This window comes from Pseudochaenichthys georgianus, chromosome 8 (assembly GCF_902827115.2).
Source record: "Pseudochaenichthys georgianus chromosome 8, fPseGeo1.2, whole genome shotgun sequence".
Taxonomy (NCBI): Eukaryota; Metazoa; Chordata; class Actinopteri; order Perciformes; family Channichthyidae; genus Pseudochaenichthys; species Pseudochaenichthys georgianus.
The window spans coordinates 20,094,952-20,121,051 of NC_047510.2; the positions used below are offsets into that span (position 1 = coordinate 20,094,952).

A 26,100-nucleotide genomic window follows, 5' to 3' on the forward strand; every position below is an offset into this window, starting at 1 on the left:
GCCTGTGGGGTCCACACAAACTGAACAGAAGGAGAGGTGAGTACATGCATAGGAGCGGCAATAGAACTAAAATTCCTAACAAACTTCCTGTAGAAGTTAGCAAATCCAAGGAATTGTTGGACTTTTTTCCTGGAAGAGGGTGTGGGCCATTCAGCCACAGCGCTCACTTTAGCAGGATCCATCATTATCTGGTCAGGACCCAGGATGAAACCCAGAAATGAAGTGGAACTGACGTGGAACTCACATTTTTCAGCCTTAACATAAAGTTGATTGTCCAACAACTTTCTTAATACCTGACGAACATGCGAAACGTGTGAACCTTCATCACGGGAAAAAAAAAATCAGGATATCATCAAGATAGACAAAAACAAAATGATTCAAAATTCCCTCAACACATCATTTATGAGAGCCTGAAAAACGGCAGGTGCATTTGTTAGACCAAAAGGCATTACCAGATACTCATAATGTCCGCTTGGAGTGTTGAAACCAGTCTTCCACTCGTCCCCCTCCCGTATCCTCACCAAGTGGTAAGCGTTACGCAGGTCAAGTTTTGAAAGACTCTAGCTCCTTTCAACAGTTCAAACGCTGAGGTCATAAGCGGGAGGGGGTACCTGTTCTTGATGGTTATGTCGTTTAGGGGGCTGTAGTCGATGCAAGGTCTTAGGGATCCATCTTTCTTCTCAACGAAGAAAAAACCAGCTCCGGCGGGAGATGACGAGGGACGGATAAGACCCGTTTTGAGAGAGCCGTCTATGTACTCTCTCATAGACTCTCTCTCTGGAGCTGAGAGAGAGTACAGTCTTCCCTTGGGCAAGGGGGACCCAGGCAGGAGATCGATGGCGCAGTCATAGGTGCGATGAGGAGGAAGGGATGTCGCTTTAGTTTTATTGAACACCTCCTTGAGATCTCGGTAGCAGCTGGGTACGTTCGAAAGGTCAGGGAAGTCTGAGTCTTGATTATATTCATGTTCCCTATCATTGTCTATAATGGGCTCTCTGACAATTTCAGCAGTCTTGTCCCTGAAACACGAATGAGAGCATTCGCTTCCCCACCCCAAAACCTTACCAGTCCGCCAATCAATGTGAGGGTTATGTTTGCACAACCAGGGATAGCCCAGAATTACTGCATGCTGTGCAGAATTAAACAGATGAAAAGTCATATACTCTGAGTGTTCATGATCAATGGTTATTTTAAGAGGCATGGTTCTATGAGTCACTTTGCACATGAGAGTACCGTCCAGAGCGCTAGCTTCAAGTGTCTGAGTCAATGGCACGGAGGCAATTTTCAAACGTTTAGCTAACCCCCAGTCCATAAGATTAGCGTCAGCCCCTGAATCAACAAGTACTTTCAAAGCTATGCTGTGCTCATTATTACTAACCTCAACCTGGGTCATGGATCGTGAAGGGAAATCTGCGGTTGTCAATCGGCTCACCAGCACCCTCCGTCTTACTGGTAAGCCCCGTCTTTTAACGGGCAGGCTCCCAGGAAGTGTCCCTGCTTCCCACAGTAGAAACATAAACGCTCCCGGAGACGCCGCTGCTTTTCCTCTGGAGACAGCCTGGCCCTTCCGAGCTGCATGGGTTCCTCTTCTGTGTTCCCCGAAGCAGGTTTCACGGTAGTAGAGGAATTGTGGGTCCGAAATCCGGGTCGTAGTGGAGATCGTGCAGGAGGTGGCGCTTTCCTGGCTTTCTCCCTCCGTCGCTCTTGCAGCCGAGTGTCTGTGCGTATAGCCAAGGCGATCATACTGTCCAAATCCGGCGGAAGATCAAGAGGAACAAGAAGATCCCGCACAGAGTCACTGAGTCCGCTGAGAAACATATCGTACAGTGCGTCTTCATTCCAACCACTGTCCGTGGCTAACGTACGAAAATCAATGGCGTAGTCAGACACACTCTGATTCTGCTGGGAGATCTGTGTCAGGGCTCTGGCAGCTTCTCTCCCCGGTGTGGTTCGGTCAAAGATTTTTTTTATAGTCTCAGTGAATAGTTGGAGAGATTTACACACCGGAGACTCCCGTGCCCACTCCGCCGTAGCCCAGGCTTCCGCTCTTCCCGTGAGGTGGGACACAACAAATGCCACCTTGGCTAGATCACTGGGGAAAGCAGCAGGCTGGCAGGTAAAATGTAGGTCACACTGCGTTAGGAATGGACTGCAGTTACCGGACTCGCCCGAAAACTTCGCTGGAGGAGCAAGACGAATCATGGAAGCTGGCATGGAAAAAACAGCTGTAGGCTCTGGGGCTGGGGCAGCCACGTTGGAAGGAGCGGCAGGCACACTATCCAACCGTGTGAGTACATTATGGAGCTGTTCAGCCAGGTGATTAATTTGTGTTGTAACTACGCCACGAAACTCACTCTGGCTGCTAGTCAGGGTCATTACTCCCTGGTTTATGTCCTTCATTTCTTCCTCCTGCTGCCGAAGACGTTGAGCCTGAGAGCAGAGCGCTGCCCTCAGGGTTTGAGAGTCGGCTGAGTCCATTTGTTGGCCAGATCGTAATGTTACGACTGGAGCACACAAAAACTGATAGGACCCAAATGCACGACTCTAGACAAAAGATGATTCAAAAAAAGGTTTTACTGTGATGACGAAACAAGGTAATCCATTCACAAGGTTCAAAACGATCTGGCACTTGGCACAGGGAACACACAGAATATATACAAAAGCAAGGGACTCCACAGGTGCAAACAATAAGGGCGGGGCAGGTAATCAGGTCCGTGGACAAACAGGCAAGGTAGGAATCGAACTACCTGAAATGAGAAGGGAAATGACAAAGTAAAACAGGAAATGGCAGACACGGACTTGACAATATAGACTCACAGAGAAATAATACTAACAGATCTGACGAGACACAACACTGGGCTGGGCTGGGCCGGAACACTTACAAATGTGGGCCGGTAGGATTTAGGTAAGCAAAAGAAAAAGGGAGTGGCCGGAACACTTACAAATGTGGGCCGGTAGGATATAAGCAAAACAAAAAGATTTATTTTTTATTTTTTTATAAACTTTTATAAACTTTTTTTGGCCCTCCGGCCCACACACAGCACCGGCCCACCGGGGAAACTCCCGGTATTCCGAATGGCCAGTCCGCCCCTGCTCTGTCTCTGCAGCTCTCTCCTGTCCAACCTCATCTCCTCAGCTATGCTGCGTTGACGTAAACTAAACACATCAAATATTCATAACACACCGGCACACTACTTCTTTGGAGTATTATTCAGGCTCTCCAAAGACCTGTTATGAACTGCTCAGGGTCTTTCAAGAGCTCAAGAAAAGCCATAAAACCATCCAACAGCACAGACAGAAGTGGAAGCCGACGTATTTAAAAAATCAATCTGCCTATCCTTGTATGCTCTTTTTAGTTTGTTAGGTTAACATGCACTAAAGGGTTAAATACTTCTCAAAGAAGCTATAAAGTAGATCAATTGATTGATTGATTGATTGATTGATTGATTACAGCATTGATATGTAAAACACGAATTGTGTTGGTGGGAAGAATCCATGTGAAGCCCTGCCAGTGCATGGGTCCTCATGAGGATATGCACACAAGAATATGTGTGTATGTTTATCTTTGTGCGCTCAACTGTTTACTGCCTAATTAGTCTCTGTTTGCCGATGACATTACCTGTATTACAGAACCACCCAAACGTTTGTAATAGGCATGATTTAGCAGGCTGACATAACAGCAGCTGAAACGGTTGACAGTAAACTGACTGATTTATTCATTCCACCACATCCAATGCTCGTCATTTCCTTTTTATATCAGTTTTTTATCAAAAAAGATTCATGAAAAAAAGATTAGTAGAATGTTTGTTTTGTATGCACATTACACATCAAACACAAGCAAAACATACTCCACAAGGAAGGTAAGAAACCTCATTTGTGAACTAATTGTATACTTTTTTTTAATTGTAAGATTTTCCATGGAAGTGTTATTCATTGCTTTTTCTGTTGTTGCTATCATCGTCAAAAGCAAATACTCTTAAACTCTTTAGATTTTGTTAAATATATATTTATATGAATAAAGTTGAAATGACAAGTCAGTAAAAAATTTTGTTGTTGTCTATAAAAGGCCACAGAATACATTTTGATTTTGGGCTGTTACAATTTGGCTCTATTTGCTAAAATTTTACAGAATAAATGATTAATGATGAATAATGACAATAATTAAAACTCCAACCCTACTTTCTATAGTACATTACATTCCATTGCATTTAGCTGACGCTTTTATCCAAAGCGACTTACAATAGTATTATATGTATGTCCTTTACAACAGTTACATATTATAGTGACCTGACTGTATTATAGCAGCACCCAGAGGCTTTATTCTTAACATTATTGACCTACATTACATCTACACAGATCTGCCTCCCTCGCTCACGCTGTTGCTCGCTGTTCCATGTCATGTTAATATCTTGTCTGCCTTGCCCCACACTTTCTCATGATTGACTGAAGATGTTGACGCTGAGCACCACATGTCAGTCCTTCTACTGTGATGAGATGCAGGATGTGTGTCTTTTTTTTCTCCAATGTACAGACATGGGAAACGATAACGCCATAGGCCTTGCCTGCCTTATTAAATGACTGAAACAAACCAAGCCAGAAGCACTTGAGGACAGTTCACGGATCAGCTCTCTCATTGAGTTTTACTGTTTTCCAGGCTGATTGTTGCGTGTACATAGCGTCTGTTCCTGCGACCCCAACTGTTTGTGTTGGTAATTCATTCATAAGTGGGGTCAGTTGTAGCAAATGTACTCAAAGCTCTTCATGGGAGAATACATGACACTTGAGGCCTATTTAGACTTCCCTGCTGCAGTGCAGCTCAGACGACAACCAAAGGGTTAGCATAGCCTTCCAGTCCTCACACAGACTGCTCTGTAAACTTAAACACACAGAGGCATCTTTCTTTTTCTGTTCCTAACAAGCAGCTAGAGTCAACAAGAGAACAACAACTTAGCTATGCATGGAGAAACACAAATGAGGCACCTCTGGCAAAACCACATTTATTTTGGAAACATTACAGTGCACTTGAAGCAAAGTTTACATAATGAAGGCTTGAAGCATCTACTGTAAGTGTGTGTCTGTGTGGGTGTGTTTCAGAGGTGAAAGAGAGCGAATGGCAGAGCATAATGTGTGTATAACAGAGAAGATGGAGCAGCAGAAATGTCGATTTGCTTTTCTCTGACAAGCAGAAGTGAGGAATTGAGTTCATTTAGATTGAGGATGATACAGATGAAGGGGAAATGGAGTGAGATAACACAGATGACGATCACCAGTGATAAAGAAGAGGATGGGCGGGAGCTTGTGAAGCCAAGTGAAACCGAGACAAATCACAGTGATTTCACATTTGTGAATATTATACCAACAGATTAAACATTAAGATTAACAACCTTAAGATCTTATGGTTATGCGGGTAATGGTGGTGATTGTTTCTTAAAAAGGATTCATTATAGAGTATTTATGTTTCTCACTGAATACTGTAGAGGACCGCCTCGGGGAGAGAAATTAACCCTCTAGGGAAAATCTTGGTAAGCAAAGTAATAATTCACAGCCTTCTCCTGGAAAAGATAAGACTGCTGCTGTTTTATGTTATTATCAGTAAATCTCACGAAATACCAGAACCAACAATGGCTTTAATTTGTATAGGTATTGTGCATTTGCCAAAGACTGATATACGACATGTTATGTTTTGGCTTATTGATTTATACCTGTATACATTTTTTAAAACATATGGTACAGCCATAATGTTGTGTCTGACATAAGTCTATATTTGGTATTATATCATAAAGGATAGAAGTATTAGCAACTTGTTATTTTTCAATGTAATTTTAATCATTTTAAATAACAAGAAGGTACTGTATACTAAGTAATTCACTTTCTCGTTTCTGCCTCTCAGCGGGAGATTTAGAAAATGCATTTGTGGAGTTATTTTCGATCAAGCTTAACATATGATGTTAATTGTATCAAAGCAATGTGTCATGCAGGGCAACAATCGTATAGCATGCATGTTCTTAGACAGAGACTACACAGAGTTAGTAGCATGCATTGTTGATTCGAACATAACACATTACCAGGCTTATCCTCTATCACAGTAGGGATTCATCCAACATCCACTTCATTAATGCTTCGACAGTGATGGTTTAAAACTTCTTAGAGGCTTCCTCTTCCCTGCTGCACAGGAGGAGAAGTGTAGTATGTTTACAAAAGTGAAAAGTGAAACAGTTTAGACCTAAATATGAACAATAGATTGCTTCAGTCTGCACTGGCTGTCTTATTGTTTACTTGACACTAAATGTGTTTTTCAGTAAAAAATGCTCAGCAATATTGCCTTTGCACTAATGTCAAAAAGACCGGTTTTAGGGTTAATTACCTCCACACAAACATTCTGTGTTTCTATTAAGCAGCCTCTGAGCTCACAGTATGACCTCATCCCCTGCAGCCTTTTCCTTGTAAATTATGTTTTCTTTTCGGGCTGTTCTGCCTTTCTAAATAAGGTTTAAGAGATTCAGTGTGTCTGTATGGATTTCATAATGCTGTGCTGCTTTGCCACTGTGTTTGACAAACCAAGTTTGATAAATTCCAGTCTTATAGCGCTCTGAAGGAGCCATGTTGAGAAGCTCAGTGGATTACTGCATGTAAACAAAGCATCCATAAGAGCTCAACATACAATAGAGTCATGTGGATACATGTAGAGGAGACATGTGGCATGAATCACACAGGTTCTTTCACAATTCAGCAAGTCTATGTGGAGCAACATCACACACATTCAACTTTACAGAGGGTGTTGTAAGAGGGCCTGTGTTAGTCCCTTTGTTGCATCTTAAACTAATAACAGATCGGATCAAATGCAAACTGGGATGTTGCAATATTAAAAGCAAATCAAGTTAGTTAGTCATCCTTTGTGTGTTTTCTATTGTCCTCTCGATACACTGTGTAATGTTTTCCCTCTATTGTTTGAGAGGGTCATTTTCTCATTCATCATTGTATTGTTTGCACATAATCTATCACGAGGACCCCATTAGTGTCCTCGTGCCTCCTCAAAGTGTTGATTGTGGCTCTTTAACATTTTCGGATCTGCTTTGCGACTCTGCCAATTTTAATTTAACTCTTTTGCGTGGGGTAATGCTTTCATGGAAACTTTGTATTTCCCTTGGGACAAACTGTGCCCAGAGACAGTGAAGGAATTTTTTTCTTTCTTTAAAATCTGTGTTTGTTTATTTCCGTAACAGATTCCAGTCACCATTGGAATTAATTAGGCAGCTTCATCAAGTGGTTCAACCGTTGTTGTTTATTTAAAGAGTGGCTGTTTCTCAACTGGAGCCCATATTAGGACTAAGCTCATTTGTATAGTGTCAAAGTATCAGAAGAAAGCCATTGACAGTCATGCTTAAAGTCTAAAGCAGCACAGACTTTAATTAGTTTCAGTCCTGGTTCTGACTTTCACTGCAATGTAATATTAGCAGAGTAGTGATACAAATGCCATATCAAACTCATTAGTATGCAGAAAAAGTGACAGGTCGCCCCGCCCCTTTTTGTCCGGAAGTCCCGCCTTATTTGACCGGAAGTCCCGCCTTTTTGTTTTATTTTGAAAACCGGAAGTCCCGCCTCGTTCGACCGGATGTCCCGCCTCGTTCCGCCTCGTTCGACCGGATGTCCCGCCCCCGCTTCCGGCGGATGTCCCGCCCACATCAGACTTGGTTTTTCTCAGATCCATGGCTAGTTTTTAACGGTCGTCCTTAGTTTTATATGATTTGCTGAGTGGGTGGGACATATTGCGTTGAGTGGGTGGCTTCATCTGTAGAAAGTACTCTGTTTGAGGAGATTTCGTAATAATGGCAGTTTGTCATTTTGAGGGTATTTCAGTGAAACAAGGCTGTTTTGAACATTTGACAGATTTATGCTTAAATTCTCTGGGAAAGTTATTGAAAGATACACTTTGTGTATAAAAGCTGAAAAGTAGATAATGAAGTACTTTGTGTCAGTAGATTTCGTTAAGAATCTTTGACAGATTTATGCTTAATTCTCTCAAGAAGGTTACCGAAAGATAAACTTTTGTATTTAAAAGCTGAAAAGTAGATAATGAAGTACTTTGTGTCAGTAGATTTGGTTAAGAATCTGACTCTTAATGGCAGTTTGTCATTTTGAGGGTATTTCAGTAAAACAAGGCTGTTTTGAACATTTGACAGATTTATGCTTAAATTCTCTGAGAAAGTTACCGAAAGACACACTTTTCTTTTTAAAAAAGCTGAAAAGTAGATAATGAAGTGTGCTTTGTGTGTACAGACACACAGAAAACACTGAAAAACACAACAAGAAGGACTGTAATACACATGTATCAGACACGCCCCCCTTGCTATAATGATGACAACAGTTTTTAGATGTAAAAAACACTTTTTTTATTTTTTTCACACACAAAATCAATAGTTATACTGATTGTAGCATCCCCAGGACAGTCTCCAGCATAGAATTCCCCATATTACTGGAGATATCGTGATGGAAGTTTTTCACTTCAGTCAAAATATTCACATGTATGCTGTTTTCAACACACAGATGCATTACATCTACAAACAGAGCATACAATGAGAGCACATGATACACTTTTGATGTTTGTTTCATTTCTGAGATAATGTTACAGAATGTTTCGGAAAATGAAGATTCCAGGACCACTTTAAATGTTTCGTTTACAATCGTTTCCCAATGACCCGGAATAGTACTGCCAGAACGAACGATATCCAAAATGTCTTCTAGTTTACAAACTTCAGCCATTCTGCTTACACGGGGGTCACTACTCGTTCTGTTTTCAATCGTCCCCATCACCACACTTATTAAAAGGGTATTGACTACATTATGATCAATATATACAGAGCGTTTTGCATAGTAGTTTCCCATTTTTATTTTACTTAAAGAAAAAAGTCACTACATCGAACAAGTCCCTGGCTTCTTCTCCATCCGACTGCTGTTTGTTAGTCTTCTTCTTCTCCATCCAACTCTGTATGGATATTTCAAGTCTCTCCTTGAGGCATCTGCATTTTACAAGCTTGTGCTGAAAGGCTTCCGAAGCGCGTCCTGGAAAAGTCATTGTGTACAAATAGTATGTTGAAAATCAAAAAAGAAAACTCAATTCAATACAAATTAATGAATATTTTACCCTGTTCTAAAGTTTTGCACCCTTAAAGAAAAACCCCTTCCTTACCAACTACTTCATATTATACCCTTTGTTAAGTGTTGCGTACATCAGGGTGTATCTCAAAGTATCTTGGTAACATAAAATAACTAAAATATGTAAGTTTATCAGAAAAGAAAAAACCTTGTTTATCTGAACAAGTGTTGCATACACCAAAGTGTGTTTAAAAGTATCTTAGTAACACAAGAAAAGATAAAAAAGCCTTGATGTCAACAAAACTGTATTTTTCCACTTAAATAATAAATAAATAATTTCAAAAAGTGCTCTTAAAAAGAACAAATGTATTCAGATAAAAGTATTTTGTTAGACTATTAAGTCCACGATGGTTATATTTAACCCCTAACCCATTTGTATTATATGTTGTTGTCCTAATAAAGCCAGAGTCACCTGAAATAATTTTGTCTCCAGACCTTTTTTATTTTTTACATTTTGTAACAATCTTAAAACATTTGTGGTTTGACTCTTTTTAAAAAAGTTCTTTTTCATCTATCATTTTCAACCAAGCAGCAAGAGGTCAAATGTAAGAACAAGTAATAGTTTGTCACGATTTTACGGGAAATAGTCAGAGCGCTATGTCACATCTTAAAGACAGCTTGAACTGGATAAATGGTTAGTCTTTTTCAAACATACCGTACGTTCTGCATGTTAGTATATCTGGCCCATCGATTTAGACCCTACTGCCCTAGACGCATGCCCTCAATAGGGTAGTCACGCTTTGGGAAGAGGTGTTTCATTTCACAGATCCACCTTGATTGTTGTTGTGAAGAGGGACGGGGGAGGAACATTCAGAGGATGAAGAAGCATAAACATAACTTGTTTGTAAAACGGACAGCACGTCAGTTTCAAGAAAGATGACACCGTGTTTATGTATGACATGTAAAATATCTTGAAGTCCTACAAAAAAAAAAGGGTACAAGTATATTGTGTTGAAAATATCGCAAAAAAGTCGTAATATTGTATAATGTATTAGTTGCATGTTGTATTTTTGCTAGCAATCACTGTAGTTTTTTCAAAAATATAATGGAAAAAAAAAGCGAGAAAGACAAAAACAAAATACGTTGAAAAGGGGATGAGTATGTCTGGCTCTCGGGGGGTTGGTGTGTTAAGAGTCACAGTCTTAAAGAAAATCTGCTCAGAAAAAGTACTTAACTTTCTACCAGTTGTAAAGTTGTCATACATAAAAAACGCTATCAAAAAAGTAAGAGACTTACTGTTCCTTTGTGAGAGAATTACACACAAATCTGCCGAGTGTCTGTAAAAAGTCTTAAAAATCACAAAACCTGCCTTTTAGAGAAACAGTCTTTTAAAAAAAAGATATGATCAAGGGGGCATTAAGATCTTTAAACTATTAAAACCCTCTTCAAAAGAGACTTCCCCTTCACTGTCCTGCTTCATTGTAGGATTTCTGCCATGTCTCTACTTCAGTTTGACCATCTCTGTTATTATGTGATGGAATACTAGATAAATAAGTAATTAGATACCTTACCGTTACTGCGCTCATAAAGAATGATAAGAATAAGAATAATGCGTATTGAACTGGTTTAATTAATTAGTGATTTTATTTAAGGTAATTAGTTAGAAGCCCTATTTTATCAGTATGTCTGCACAGCAGTTACAATGGTCAAACTACATTAACACAGAATTGTCCCCATTCTTTCTTTAATAGTTACTAACATTAGATATTTTTAATGAGATATGGACCGCAAAACAAAAGATATCCCTGGTTTTCATTTAAAAAATCAAGTCACTGAATGCAAGTAGTTGCCTTAGCTTATTTTGTTATGAGATGATGATGATGTGAATTACTGTTCAAATTAGTTAATGTAATAATCGTTTGGTTATTTTAAGCATAGCCTAATGTTACATTTATGTGCTTAAGAATGCCTTCAAGACAGAGGAGACTGAAGCATATCTTCGGCTGTAGGTGTCTGAACCCGGCATACAAACTGCATTCGTTTCTGGACTGGAGCACCCAACGGAACAACTAATTCTTTAATAAAGTTTTTCAAAAGTTGTTGAAGAAAAAACGGTATGGTTTGACTTTCTATATATTTAAGTATATTACCTACCTCCCTCTGTTTACAACATGTTTGTCTCCATAGGGGGTTTATGGCTTCTCCATAGGGGGTTTGGGGTTTTCCCCCCTCCCTTATCCTTTAGCAAAAAGGCTGACTTTTTAAAATATCTGTTTTTTATATGCTTTACTTTGATTTGGAGCACCCAACGGATGGCTGTAAGTTGTCACCGGTGTCTCGCTGATTAAATTCATATCAAGACGTCTCTTGGCCATTTTCTCTCGACTTGAAAAATATTTAAGAGTGACGCTGGCTATTTATTTAGACAGAGGGAGAGGGTGAGGGGCGGGGAAAGTGTGTGTGTGTGTGTGTGTGTTCCCCCCTCCTCCACCATATGTTCTCTCCCCTCATGTCCTGTCATGTCCTGTTCGCAAAAACAGAGAGGTTTAAATATATGTTTTTTTAGATGCTTTACTTTTGATTAATTTCATGTTATTTTGCAAGTATTTGTAAGTTACATTCGATACTATATACAGGATTAACCACACAGGAAGTGGTTAGGAGGCGGGATATATATATCCTAGACATATTAATTGATTGAAAACAACGGCATTTTATTTTTCTCATTTTTTTAATTTTAATTTAATTTTAATTTTATTTTGTAAACCGGAAGCGGGGGCGGGACATCCGCCGGAAGCGGGGGCGGGACATCCGGCATTTGTATCACTACTTGGGCATTTGTATCACTACTTAGCAGCATCATGGAATCACTCAGCTGTTGGATCATTAAAGGCTGTTGACGCCACAAACTGAACAGCTTAACACCGTTTTGCCACAGATAATGCTTTTAGTAAATGTTGCACAAAGAACAGATTGTCTTTATTCCAAGACAGCTGAACAAGTGTGTCATGCTAACTTGCAAGTATTGACACATGAAACAGTTTTCTTCACTCCTTGCTCGCTTGTTTGTGCAAAACTCAGGTAATTGGTATAAATTGCACAGGGCAATTTATACTGCGATAAATCGAATGTCACGTCTGAATTGCTGTTTTGTGCTTTTGTAGAATGATACAGTCGCACATGCACAGGTTCTCTGCTGCTCTCACACGCAATGCAATGTTATGTCTTCTGTTTTTTTTGTGATGAAAGCTGCCAAAACACTCAAAACTGTCATGAACATAGTACTTTGACTCCTGTGATGAGTTAGAAGGTAATTAAGTGCACTTGTAACATCTTACCAATGCAGTGTTTCTGTCTCTCAATTCGACTATAAGCAGACTTCAGTGGCAAACACATTTGTTTCCTTATTTCGATTCATGGCATATTGTTCTTGCATATATTGTAAAGACTATCAATTTTCACACCTGCTGATATGTGAATTGAACATTGAATTTGTCAGCACACACTCCTGCTTTCTGTCAAGATCAGTGTCAGAGCAGTGAGAGGATGATGTCATTGGTTTGGGGACTTTGCTGTTGGCCTTTTTATTGTTTGTTCATTTCAAACAGTGCCAGAAATAGTTTGGAAATATATATGTTTGCAAACACAACAACGTGTCATATGCAAAACACTTTTTAATAATTTGCATTTCCCAGCAGATCATTTACTAAGATTCAAACCAAGCAGGACGTTTTGACAGTCAACAAGTTACTGATGAATGAACTGCCTGCAAACTGTAATGCAGGAACTTCATCCAAGCTAAATTACCTCAAACTATTTTTGTACCGCATTTTTTTTAACTTAATAATATATGTTCAGTACGCTAATATCATCATTTTTTGTGATCAAAGTCGTATTTTTCAATACTGTTTGATCATAAGAAAATCACAAGCATCTACATTACGTGTAATACTGGATGTGGATCATTTTAACTTAAGTCTACAAATGTATTGTTGTTATCAATGTGCATTATGGTTTTCATCAGGGCTCTTTCTTACCCTTACTTTCTTTAAATATTCCCCCTTCCGTCACTCTGTATGGCACATAGGTGTGACACACCAAAGACAACATCTGTTATAGTCAAAAACTGTTACAATTGAAACATATGAATATCTATATATCATATCACAACAGAGCTGTGCTATGCAATCATTGAACCAGCATCTTTAAAAAGTGCAATGTGGGCTCATCCCCTGCAGTGATGGCATAACTCATTGTAACTGAATGACTCGGTGTATGGAGCAGTAGAAACAGTGGAGGATGGTGAAACAGATCATCAGGTCCTTGTGGGATTGTTGTTGCTTCACAGCAGGCACCGATCACAGATCCAGCACCTCATCAAAGGATGTACGAAACAACATCCAACGCTTCCTACACACATGTAACACAAAAGAGCCCCCCCTCACTCACACAATACAGGTACACCTCGAGTGTTATCCAACTGTTCGTCATTGTTTCCCACCCACATTCATCAGACCTGACCGTGAATGATGCAGATAATGATATACAGAGGAGGCTCGTCGCACCCATCTGCGGGTCAGGGGAGTCGTGACCCAGATGCACACAGATGTTACGCAGATGATATTTTGAGCAGTTCAGAGGTTAGCCACAGCTGCTGAAATCTAAACCACTGTTTTTATTTATATATGTGTTTTATTTGTAGGCTTAGCACTCCATATCCCCCACATACTATCGTTGTCCTGTGAGAAAGATACATCTTCCATTCCATGTTTAATAAAGGAAATAGTTTAGGTGTTTGCCAATGAAAAAACCCTTTACATGACTGGAGGCTTTCATTATTTATGCCTGGAAGCTGGGGAGAGGAGCCAGGGAATGAATAATCAAATACTTGTGTTACTACTGTGTGTTACTATTAGCATTTAGTGAGTCGGTTTTTGTACACATTTTATAACTTCGATGATGTTGGAGGAATTGGAAAGTGAACTGCTAAAAATAACCTTAAAAAGCTGAAGATTTTCTTCTCTTTACATTTGTATGCAAACACAAAGCACATTTTTTTGGATGTGTTGATCCTACAAAACTGAGAACTGTTCCTGCTGACACATTTGACTTGCAGTGAAGTACAATTATACGTTTTTCGTAATGCATGCATGTTAGAGCAGCTCAATCACAGTTGTGGAATATTTTAAGCAGGGTGGAAAAAACTGTCACACATTGAAATAATCGTATTCGCAGAGACATGGAAAAGGAAAAATGTACATGCCTGTGTAAGAGATGGATGACAAGCAACACGTTAGACTTGACACATGTTCCAAACACCGTTCAGCAGAGAAACTAGAGCAGTATTTCACATCCTCGAACAAATCCAACAGACCAAAAGAATCCAACAGACAGTTTGACCAAATTAGGCTATAACCATTGTGAGCCTGGTTACTTTGTCGTAAAGACTGTATATCACATTGATTTAACAGGGGGCTATCCCACTTGCACGCCGTTAAAGTATGTAGACTTGGTAAGACATAGCTGCTTTTTTGATACTTAAACATTTGTTATCAAACTCAATGCTTCAAATGGGTAAAATATGTGGTTCCATTTATTTTCTATCCAAAAAGTCTTAAGCTCTGTGAGCCATGGTGTATATTTTGTTGGGGGTCATTACCTCGGAAATAGTTATAGCTTGAATTTAAGGAATCTTGGTAGAAGTGTGTAGCAAATGCCAATGTAGATAAAATTATATTTTGGAGCCGATCCGAATAATGGGTTGGAAACGCATATTATTTTTCACTAACAGATACGGCCTTGGCAGAGGTCTATGCTAAGTGCCCTTCTAGTTTTGCTGTGTGGTGGTGCCTTTCCCACTTCTCAACCACAGGTATGGTGCAGAACTGCAGATGGACTGCAAAATAGATTTTAAGATATATAAACATTGATAATAGACTTTAAACTTTCTGTCCTTAAAATCAATGGCAGCCTTTTTTTTATAGATTCACATAGAATCAGACCTATTCATCAGTAACACCGGCAGAATGCGGCTGCAGAGAGAACAAATATAATTCAATTCAATTCAAAACCTTTATTTATCCAGGTAAAATCCCATTGAGATCAATGATCTCTTTTTCAAGGGAGACCTGCAGCAGTAGGTTCCACAAGAAGACATATTAAAAATATAAATAACAGAACAACAAAAGGACATCATACAGCAAAATGTACAGGGATTACAATTTACATATTTAACCACATGTACAGGTACCAACAGCATCTGATTTTGTAGCATCCAACCGAGCTTTAAAAACATGTAGTGGTACTAGCTTGGTAATTTTCCATTCTTCTAATATGTGTTTGGATGACACTGGGCTGCTGCTCTCAGCGTTGATGCATGTTTAAGACACTCCTTGACAATCAAACACTCCAGAAAAAAGTGAGTCTGAATTCAACGAGCAGCTGAGGGAAATCTTTCTCTTTGATTTGTGTGAATCTAATCTTTACGGCTGAAAGGACTTTCAGCTCCAAAAAGCTGCCTGGGAGAACCCAGGTGCTTTATTTGGGTAACCTTTTTAAAATGGTGCTGTACTGCAAATAACATTTCTGTTCTGCTTTTGCTGATATGTTTTTAGGTAAAGCAGGACATCAGCACAAAGCTTTCTTTGGCTTACATTTCATTTTGAGTCACAGTGATCTGATATGTTACTCTTCCTTGATTATACTGAGGTTCTGTTTATTTTGTCATTAAAATATACTTTGTTTTTGTCTTTGTCATTTGGTGATAATAGCTATTTTGAAAAAGTAACTCGCATATCTGTCCAGAAAGCTCCAATTAAAAATCTAAGAAAAGATTTAAGACCAAATCAAAAACAAGGCTCTAAACTGTGCAAGGATTTATAGGCATGTTCTGTGAGGTTTTCAAACATATTCAAACATTTTCTCTGGAATATTAATATGTACTTACTGAAGTAAAAGTAGACAGGTAATAGCAGATCAGACACAAAATAATAACGGATAAGCTCTGAAAGAAATCGAATCCATGGTGATATGATCTTCAATTTGTTAATAATTGCTTTACACTAAGGCTGAGGTTAGTTCGCTGGTCCTATATCTACTGCACAAAAGAACTTGACTCTTAGAGACAAAAAGGGAAGTAGCTGAATTTGATGGAGTATTTTAACAGTAATAGATAAATGTAATATCTAATCGAATCAAAGTTAGTCATGCAGAGTGAAATGCCTGGATTTTAGTGATGTCCCGTCTTCCTCGCAGAGTCAGAGGACAGACCGTCTCTTCTGAACTCTGCATCACCCCATTATCAGATAGTGAGGAACTGTCATGCTCAGTGGAACCGCCCTAAGGTCTGAGCGGGCATGCTTCTCTCGGCTTATTTAGTCAAACCACATGAAGCGCGAAGAATCCGCAAAGAGGTAACTTATTTGATGTTTTGCATTTACTTTGTTAATGTCTCAGATATTTCTGAATCAAAGCAAGATTATCGAATGTGACTCCAGCATTAGTACATGAACAAAGGTCTCATCAATCGAAGGAAAGTTGTATAAGATGGGTGATGCACGAGGGATTTGCCTTTACTGTCACAAGCACCTCCGCATTTGTAAAGCAGCATGCCAGATTGTTGCTCGGGGGCATTTTGTGAACCGGACAGTCATTGTATTTCCCAAGAGGTTTGTTTTTTTCATGCTTGCTGCTCCCCACAGCCTACATTTATTTGCGCATAGATTACCCCTTTTGTAATTGTATTTGTTGGACAGTGCAATCAAATGACAGGTAAGTACTCTCAAAACAAACAACAGTAATTGTTAGTGGCCATTGTACCGAGCCGTTCCAAAATGCACTTGAACAAAGAGCAGTTTGGGACATTCACAGAGTTTGCGTCATTCCTTTGTTATTGTCAATATACAGTATTTTTACACAAATCATATAAATGACCAGGCTTTATTCAAAGCAAATAGCTGTATGTCCTTGCAATCAAAATGAGCATTTAGTATTTCCGTTAAAACTTAAGCATAATTTGTATTAATATTGTTTTTTCTGTGACCATGACCTAATGGGGTAGGGGGGGGATAGGGGATGGGTATTTGTATTTCCTTTAATAGACAAATTGTCCTGTACTTTATACAATGTGCTGAAAGTGCCATGTCTGCACAAAAAAAGAAACTTAAGCATCACAGCATTTTTCACACATTAAACTCATCGCCAGGCAGCCAGAAAACATCTTGGTTGTACTTCAGGATGAAAAACACCAAAAGAAACAAGCCTTAACTGGCAGAGAGGTCCCTCAGCCATCCTAAATCAGACGTGTAACAAGAGTGATGAGAGCTCCAGGTTATTTCCAGGAACAGAGATCTTACACTTGTTACAAAGGAACTTGATTGGTCTTGATCCGCAGCGGGGCGAGCGTATCACAGCTTAGTCGGAGCCCAGAGCCGAAGCTCCAGCCCGATATCATAACAGCAGCATATACAAGCTGAATCAGCCTCCCGCCTTCAAGTCCATTAGTTCCACCGCAGCTCCCACCAAATGGCTGGGTGATTCCCATTGCCCGGCATCAGAGGCATTCAAGCATGTACATGACAAATCTGCAGAAATAAAGCATGAGATACATACTAACATATTTCCTCAGGGAGAAATCCTCTCGTGTTCTGCCTTTTTTTTTAATGCATTTCAAGCAGTGAAGGTTCGTTTTAAGAAAAGCAGACATAGCTCACCTGTGAGGTGAGAGATGAAAATAAGAAGGGGGATAAGAGACACAGTATGAGATAGAGAGGGGTATTTAATGTGGCGTTAGTTAGTCATGTAATTAAAGGAGATGCTTCAATGTATTACATATGGTCCTTATTTTTAGAGAAACGTATGTGAGCTCTACATTTTGGTTGACAGACACATTCAGAAATATTTAAGAGATGGGGCATTGGGTTGGGGCCAGAAACATTTGTCTCTGCGTTGCTCTCTCAGTTTGACCTTCCTCTCTTTCGTCATCCTACAGCACTGAGTCTTGGTTAATCATTGCTTACAGTCAGTGCTATGTTGCCGTCAGCAAGATCATGGGTTAAATGTTAAATGCAATGCGCACGCAGAATGATGCCTGAGATCTTTCTCTGTAAGGAACTTACACTACAGTAGGAATGTTTTGTATTGCAGAGTTTATATTCTGGCTTGAATGCCAAAGCGTGTCTGCTGTTTCTTGCTTGTGAAGCATGACGAAGATTTGCCTTTAACTCTCTAATGAGACGTAATGGATCCTTGAGTTATTGAATCAAAGCCATCCCTTCATACCAGAGATACATATTTGTCTTAAGCCCCATGTGTTCATGTCAAACTGTCATGAAGTGCTACAGCAATGGAAACTGAATTGTGACTGCAACATGTCTCATGGCGTTATGGCTGACGAGTCAGTGCTGAGACCTCAGCTGGACCGGTCCTGACCCGATGTCAGAGCAGACAAGAGCAGCTCTGATCCCTCAGGCGCCGAGGGCAATCAGTCAGTCTGTACTACAGCTAATGCTAACTGCATCCTGTAGTCATTACACTGAGCAGGCCATTTACCAAGTAGGGCTCTTTGATTTAGATTTGATCTAAAGCATGACTTCCAGTAGAGCTTTGTAATACATAGGGTGGTTATCTACATTGTGTCTGGAAGCTCCCGGCGGCTACTTCAACCCAGACTATAGCAGCTCGTTGACATGTTCAGTCAAAACGCAGACCAAATCACTTGAATTTAAGGCTTTCTTGAGTACACACATTACATACTGTACATCTGTCATGACACATTGTGCTCAAATCTCTTGAACAAACACCATAATTCCAAACATATCACATCAAGCTGCATCCTCCTACCTGCCACGAGACTGGAACAGAATGGAATTTGAAACGTTTTCGCCAAAAATGTTTCAATGGTCAAGGTGTTTTTTGCAGAAACGTTTCAGATTTCGCTCCGTTCTCCGGCTTCAAACCAAATCTCTCCGAGGAAATTGAGAGTCTGACGGACACACAGGTGAGTGACCTCTGGCACACACTGACTCCACGCTGGGCCGAGCACTGACAGGATTTTGGATGAAGGTGGACAGCAGCAAACTGTAGGTTTCTCAGTGGGTACTGCTAAGCTGAGCCACAGCTGTCGTATTGTTTGGATGAATAGCATTTCCCGTAGCATTTGATCACCTGTGACATGTCTCGTTCTGGGAATTCCCTCCTGTCGCATGTACACCTTGCACATCCTGGCGCAAATCTCAAATCAATCATTGCCTTTTATTGTTTTGGTCCTTTTTTTTGCAGGCCAAGATGAGGTAATAAGTGGTGTGTTTGCAATCCACATTAATTAATCAATCGTGTGTCTCTTTGTCATCCAGGTAGTGTGGCGAGGGTAGATAAGCCCCCTTATGAGGTGAAAACCCTCCCCTGTCCTGCAGTATCCCCCCCAGCACCAACAACAGGAATAAGGGATGTCACGGCTGTTCCTCTTTGCGGCAATGCTAATTGTCTCCTGCAGCATTGAAGTAAGTAAGAGCACACACACAGACACACACACATGTCCTCGCTTCCCCCCCCCCAGAGATACAGCCTCTATGTGTGTGTGAACTTTCATTAGTCACTCGCCTTATTTACAGTGTGGGGGTGGTGTGTTGTTCCTTAAACTCTGCTTCCTTTTGAAACAAACCAGAGAGTAGTGACGTTGAAGCTCAAATAAACCTTGGGCCCTTGTTTTGTTTTAATTACAGTGAGTGTTACAGTCTACAACAAGCACCTTGAATTGCCTGGGGCTGAAAGGTGCTATATAAATAAACTTGCCTTGCCTTACAATAAATCAGCCTGTCCATACAGTAGCAAACCCCTCTATAAAGACAACACTTTCAAGTGGGACTCTGCATCACATTGATGGATAATATTCCCTTTGCGAGAATGGGTTGTTTAAATCTGCTGTGTATATGAAGTGAAGTAAAACAAATGAATGCTAATTTAGAAAAGTAATAAATTGTGTCTAGGTTTGTATGAAGCACACATAGTCAATATTTTTCTTGCCCACCTGTTGTGTTACATCAAGCAAGTCGAGGAATAACCGACCTTCCTCGGGTTATTGGGAGTATTGCTGCAATGATTCAATGTTTCCTTAGGTGTCTCCTGCTGATTCTCTGGATAAGCTGAAGGAGAGTTGGAAGTTATACATGGACGAGTGTGAGCGCAACAACAGCCGAGACCCGCCAAGCACCGGTGAGATTTACAAGTACCTGTTTTCAATGTTTAAACTTACAAGAACAGTTTTATTGGCCCACCTGGGTGCAGCGCAAACTAACCATAAAAACAATACTAGCATGAAATCATCTTCTAATGTTGATATAGTTTAAAAAGACATCCAGTTTTACACAACTATAGCTGATACAGAGCAACATGTATTTGGAGTATTCTAGCCACCTGTTCTTCAAGTACTTCTTTATTGCATTCAAGTGCAGTCACTGTAGCGTCTAATGGTGCAAAATGCAGATATTAGAGCTCAGTTCAGGAATGTATTGCTACATTTATAATCAACACTGACATTCATTTTCACTTTAATTTTCTTATACGGAAAAACAATGAAGTGCAATTATTATAATAATGTTTGATTCCTACGTAAATCACCATTAGTGCTCTGACAACATTTCTGAGGAGACACATATAAAAAGGGATGCACTTTTACATATAATTGTCAGTAATTGCCTTGTAGCACAGTGGGAACTATCGAATGCTGTCGAGCTGTTAATGGTGAGGTTGCGCTGTCACCAGATGGAGCGACAGCAATTTCCGCTCCCTGCTAAAACCTTTGTGCTATTTGCCGCATCCCACTCTTTGCTTTGTGGCCCCAGTTTGCTCCAGCAGCAGTGTTTAACTATGTGGTGAATGCTGCCCTTCAGTTGCATTATGGTCTGTTAACTTGTTAGAGAACAGCGAGGCTCCAAGTTTCAAAAAGACAGCTTCCTACACTGAACACAAAATCACACCACTCTGTCGCACATATGCTCTCACACTGTCACCCTATTAGGTCAGTAGAGGAGATGGGACACATGAAGCTCTAACTGTCCATACACCAGCATGGTTTACATCCTTTGTGGAGAAGATGAAAGGTATGGTTTGGGAAGAAGGTCATTGATAGGGCGCTTCACTTTACTTCGTCAAGATGAAAGAACGAGTGTAGAGATGCCAAATTGACCAGCAGCCATCACTTCAAAGACATGACTACATGACATAGACGTCTTCCGCCATAGACATGATATGTAAGGACTTTAGATATATGAGACAATTATTCATATTTTATAATGTCTTTTTTTAATCTCCAGGTCTTGTGTGCAACAGGCTATTTGACAATTACGCCTGTTGGCCTGATGGACTCCCCAACGCCACAGTCAGTGTGACGTGTCCATGGTATCTTCCGTGGCACAATAAAGGTAAGACATGTGGTTAAGAGATACACACTGTATGTTGAAGAGCTTGTCAAAAGACTCTGCAGAGTAACTTATAAAGACTGTGTGTGTCTTTGTGTTTTTTTAGTACATCATGGCATGGTTTATCAGGAATGTGATGCAAGCGGCCAGTGGGCGACTATGAAGAATACCAGCGAGTGTGATTCTAATGATCCAAGTCTGGTAAGAAATGTCTCTCGATGTTCTTATTAAAGTCAAAGTCAAAACTAACATTTTGTCTACATTAACTTATCTCAACAACACATATTAGATGCAATGTTGCTGTCAAAACTAACAAACCTGTCAGGATACAAAACCTTCAAAAAAGTGAGCTCTTTCATATCAATGACAAAGCACAAACCTTGAACTTCACCTACCTGCCTTTTCAAATTGAAAGCTACAAACTTTCTTATTTGGGTGTCTCAGTTACAAAATACAAAGACCTATTCAGAGAAAACTGTCTGGTTCTCCTAAATCAGGTAAAACAAACCCTAACACAGTGGTCTATCAATGTCCCTTGTAGGCCGTGTCAACTCAATCAAAATGACCATCCTACCTCAATTTCCTTATCTTTTTCAGGCCCTACCGCTTTTTATCCCTAGACAATTTTTCGACCAATTGGATTATCTTATTACCTCCTATATATGGCAGGGTAAGCGTCCCCGTCTCAACAAGGCCCACCTGCAAAAAAACAAAGCTAATGGTGGTATGGCCCTTCCCAACTTCTGTTTCTACTACTGGTCAATTAATCTACATCGCTTTGCATTTTGGTCTCACTTCCACGGCCACCTCGATCCCCCAAACTGGGTGGCCGTGGAATTGCACTCAGAGGGTAATATATATATTCCTGCACTGCTTGGATCCAAACTTCCACTATCAATCATATCTATCAGAAACCCAGTGGTTAAACACTCTGTAAGGATACGGGCTCAATTTAGGAAGTACTTCGGCCTGTCAGACTTTTCTCATCTGAGTCCCATAACAGAAAATCACTTATTGAAACCATCCGTTTTGGATTGTGGCTTTTTCGAATGGCGCAGGAAAGGAGTCACTCGCTGTAAAGATCTTTTCATAGATAACACTCTGGCATCATTCGAGCAGTTGAGCAGGACATTTAATCTTCCCAAATCAGATTGTTTTAGATATTTACAGGGAACGCATTATATGCTCTCTCAATCACCCAGCCTTTCTCTATCTTCCGATGCAACCATTGTTGATACTGTCCTCTCCTTAAATCCATTCCAGAAGAGACTTATTTCAGCCCTCTATAACAAGATGTCAGATCTAAGGTGTCTCTCCACAGATAAGCTCAGGGCAGCATGGGAGACGGATACGGGCGTTCCCCTTCCAGCAGATAAATGGAATGCTATACTTCAACTGGTTAATTCAACTTCTCTATGTGCTCACTCATTCAGTTCAAAGTGGTACATAGAGCTCATATTTCAAAAGTCAAACTATCCAAAATGTATCCTGATGTTAGTCCCTACTGTGATAAATGCCAAATGAATGAAGCCTCTCTCATTCATATGTAATGGTCCTGTCCCCGCCAAAGCATGTACTGGACGGAGATTTTCCAAACTCTATCCCAAGTGTTCAGTATTGAACTGGATCCAAATCCTCTGGCTGCCCTATTTCGGGTAATAGGAAAGGAGATGCGTTTAACTGCAGAACGACGGCGATCTCTGTCTTTTGCTCTCCTCTTAGCTCGTCGAGCCATCCTGCTTAGATGGATAGACAATTTCCCGCCCACTCATCTACAGTGGTTGACAGATGTTATGTCCTGTATGAAACTTGAAAAGATCAGATACTCACTTCTATACTCAAACAGCACATTTCAGGAAGCCTGGGCACCTTTTATAAATGCATTCCAAACTCTATAAATCATTCTGTTATTGGTTTAGCTTAAGTGCAGCATATGTATGTATGTATGTATGTATGTATGTATGTATGTATGTATGTATGTATGTATGTATGTATGTATGTATGTATGTATGTATGTATGTATGTATGTATGTATGTATGTATGTATGTATGTATATATGTGTATGTATACAGCAAATGTGTATGTGTAGGTTGCATGTGTGTATATGCATTTGTTTTACATGCATATACTCATCCAACAATATGTCTGGCATATATTTGTGTGTATAAGGATCACTGGCAGTGATAGAGGATTACTTTAGTCGTTGTTATTGTTGTCTGTGGTTTTCTTGTTTTGTTTTTTTCCCTTTTGTACATACAATCAGCACAGACCAACCGCTCATTTGCATTGGCATATATTATGTTTACCATTACTATATGACAAACACTGCTTATTGATTGCCGAAACTAAATACAAATATTTTTGATTTGAAAACTAACGAACCCCCTCAAATAGAGGGAAACTATTTTTGAGTCTGTGTGTTTTTCTGTGTTTTAATTTGCAGCAGTACTACGGCCATATTCGGATCATGTACACAGTGGGATATTCCTTATCACTGGTGGCTTTGGTGTTGGCGCTTGGCATCCTGATATTCTTTAGGTAAGAAGGATTTGTGGTTTGAATCATCTCTAAGAAATGGAGTGTCAAAGACACAGCAGGGAGGAGGGGAAAGGAAACCCATTAAAGTAATAGTTAGACATTTTAGGAAATGGGCTTATTCACTCTCTGGTGGAGACTAAGAAAAACATATTGATACCACATAAATATCTGTTCCTTAAACACAAGGCTCAGCAACCACTTAGCTTGGCACACAGACTGGAAGCATCAGGGAAAAGCTAGCCTGCCTCCATCCAAAACTAACACCATCTGCCACCAGCACTCCCACATTTCCCCTATTAACACATGTTATCAAAGTGCAATATCCGATTGCTGGACTATTTTGGCTCCGAGCAATCTCTGCTGGTTACAGCGTCTAGATGAAACATGTATTCTGGCACGTTATCCCTGGTAAAACGGGGAATTTATTTGATTACATTTCAGAATGTATACACATCAAAAGGTTAAGTAAAAGATAAAGAAATGTAACTGCAAATAACTTTCGTATTGTGTTTAGCAATGTAATCCATAGGCCCTTAATACAAATATAAATTGTATTGATTTTAAATCCTTTTATATCTTTACATTATCTAAATGTATCGCTGATGAACTCTCTTCTAATGTAGATCAGAGGCATCAGTAGTAACATTTAGACTTGTTGCTTTTTATTAATATACAGACCTAAGAGTGGGATCATATAGAAATGTATTTATTAGGATAAACCCCTTGATTTGCACCATCTCGTTTTCAAGGTGGTCCCGACAAAAGCAACGTCTTACAGACATACATGAACAAAATAACAGAAAGCAAAGCATGACAAACAAACAGGACAACGCACGTACAGGCTGTTAAGTAAAATCCATGAAGTAATACATACAATCATTACAATTGGATAGACAGTAGTGTCTAATAGATCAGTTTCATCAATAACAAGAGCAGACCAGCTGAAAGTGAGATGATAATGCATGCTTAAACGTATCATTCCCCTATTTAAAGTTGTATTGCAGTTAGCAGTGTGTTTGTGAATAATAGAAGGATAATCTAGTTGTTGTTGCTGCTTATTCATCAGGAAACTGCACTGCATGAGGAACAACATCCACATGAATCTGTTTGCCTCCTTCATCCTGCGAGCGATGTCTATCCTCATTAAAGATGCTCTGATGGAGGCCAACCTCACATCGCAGGACCTCGGCGGGGACCAGGATCAGGGATTCCCGCAGGCGTCCATGCCTCCAGTGGAGCTCCTGGTCAGCAATGAGGTCAGTGATCTGTGGTTAGACAACAAACTTTAAAGTGGAGTGTAATGTATTATATATAACAGGGTTATGTCCTTTTTCCATTAGTAAAGCAGAGTGCAATGTGTCTTTTATGGGAGAGTACAGAGGGATTTCTTATATTAAAAAGAATACTTTATATATATATTTGTTTTCAGCCCTTGAGATGTTTTGCAAATGTATTTCCAAAGGGGCATTTTGCAACCTTAAACATTAAAATAAAGATAAGATAAGTAATTATCTTTATTAATCCCGTGGGGAAATTCAGTAGTTTAACGGCAACAGGCTAAGATTGAAAAACAGGACAGCACAGATTCACACAGATTAATAAAATTAAGGATTAAATCAAAGATAAAAAATAAAAATGATAAATAACTTTGCATGGCACATGATGCAGGATTGTATTTGAAAAACTTATATTCAAAGACAAAACATGTACTTAAACATAAAGTCTGTAAATGACTGTACACAAAATATAACCTGGTTAGTGCTGACATAATTATAATATTACATTGACAAGATCAATAAGTGAAATAAAAAGGTGTTGTTTGTAGTGAAAGAAATAATGGTGAAGGGTTAAGGTTACTACAAAGATAATTGTAGAAGCTAAAAAACATACATCAGTGACGGCAGAACCACGTGTGCTGGTGTGTAGTATAGTTGTGTGTTTGTTGTGTTTGTGGATCACAGCTGGCTGACGTTCGGGTTGAAGTTCCTGCTGTAGTTCCTCTCATGGCTGTAGGCACACAATCTGAATCCTGGCGGCAGAAGGAACTCCCAT

The 26,100-nt window shown here is 39.8% G+C and overlaps 1 protein-coding gene across 2 annotated transcripts in view; it reads left to right on the forward strand.

Annotated features, from left to right (window-relative positions):
* The window catches only part of gcgra (glucagon receptor a), a 52,470-nt gene that overhangs the window by 19,744 nt on the left and 6,626 nt on the right, over positions 1 to 26,100 (forward strand). For both annotated transcript variants that reach the window (XM_034089928.1, XM_034089929.1), the window contains exons 2-7: positions 19,446 to 19,592; positions 20,208 to 20,304; positions 21,405 to 21,512; positions 21,616 to 21,710; positions 23,954 to 24,048; positions 25,115 to 25,304. In XM_034089928.1, the coding sequence (XP_033945819.1) occupies positions 19,539 to 19,592; positions 20,208 to 20,304; positions 21,405 to 21,512; positions 21,616 to 21,710; positions 23,954 to 24,048; positions 25,115 to 25,304 (639 nt within the window). In that variant the 5' untranslated portion in view covers positions 19,446 to 19,538. The remainder of the gene's footprint in view (positions 1 to 19,445; positions 19,593 to 20,207; positions 20,305 to 21,404; positions 21,513 to 21,615; positions 21,711 to 23,953; positions 24,049 to 25,114; positions 25,305 to 26,100) is intronic.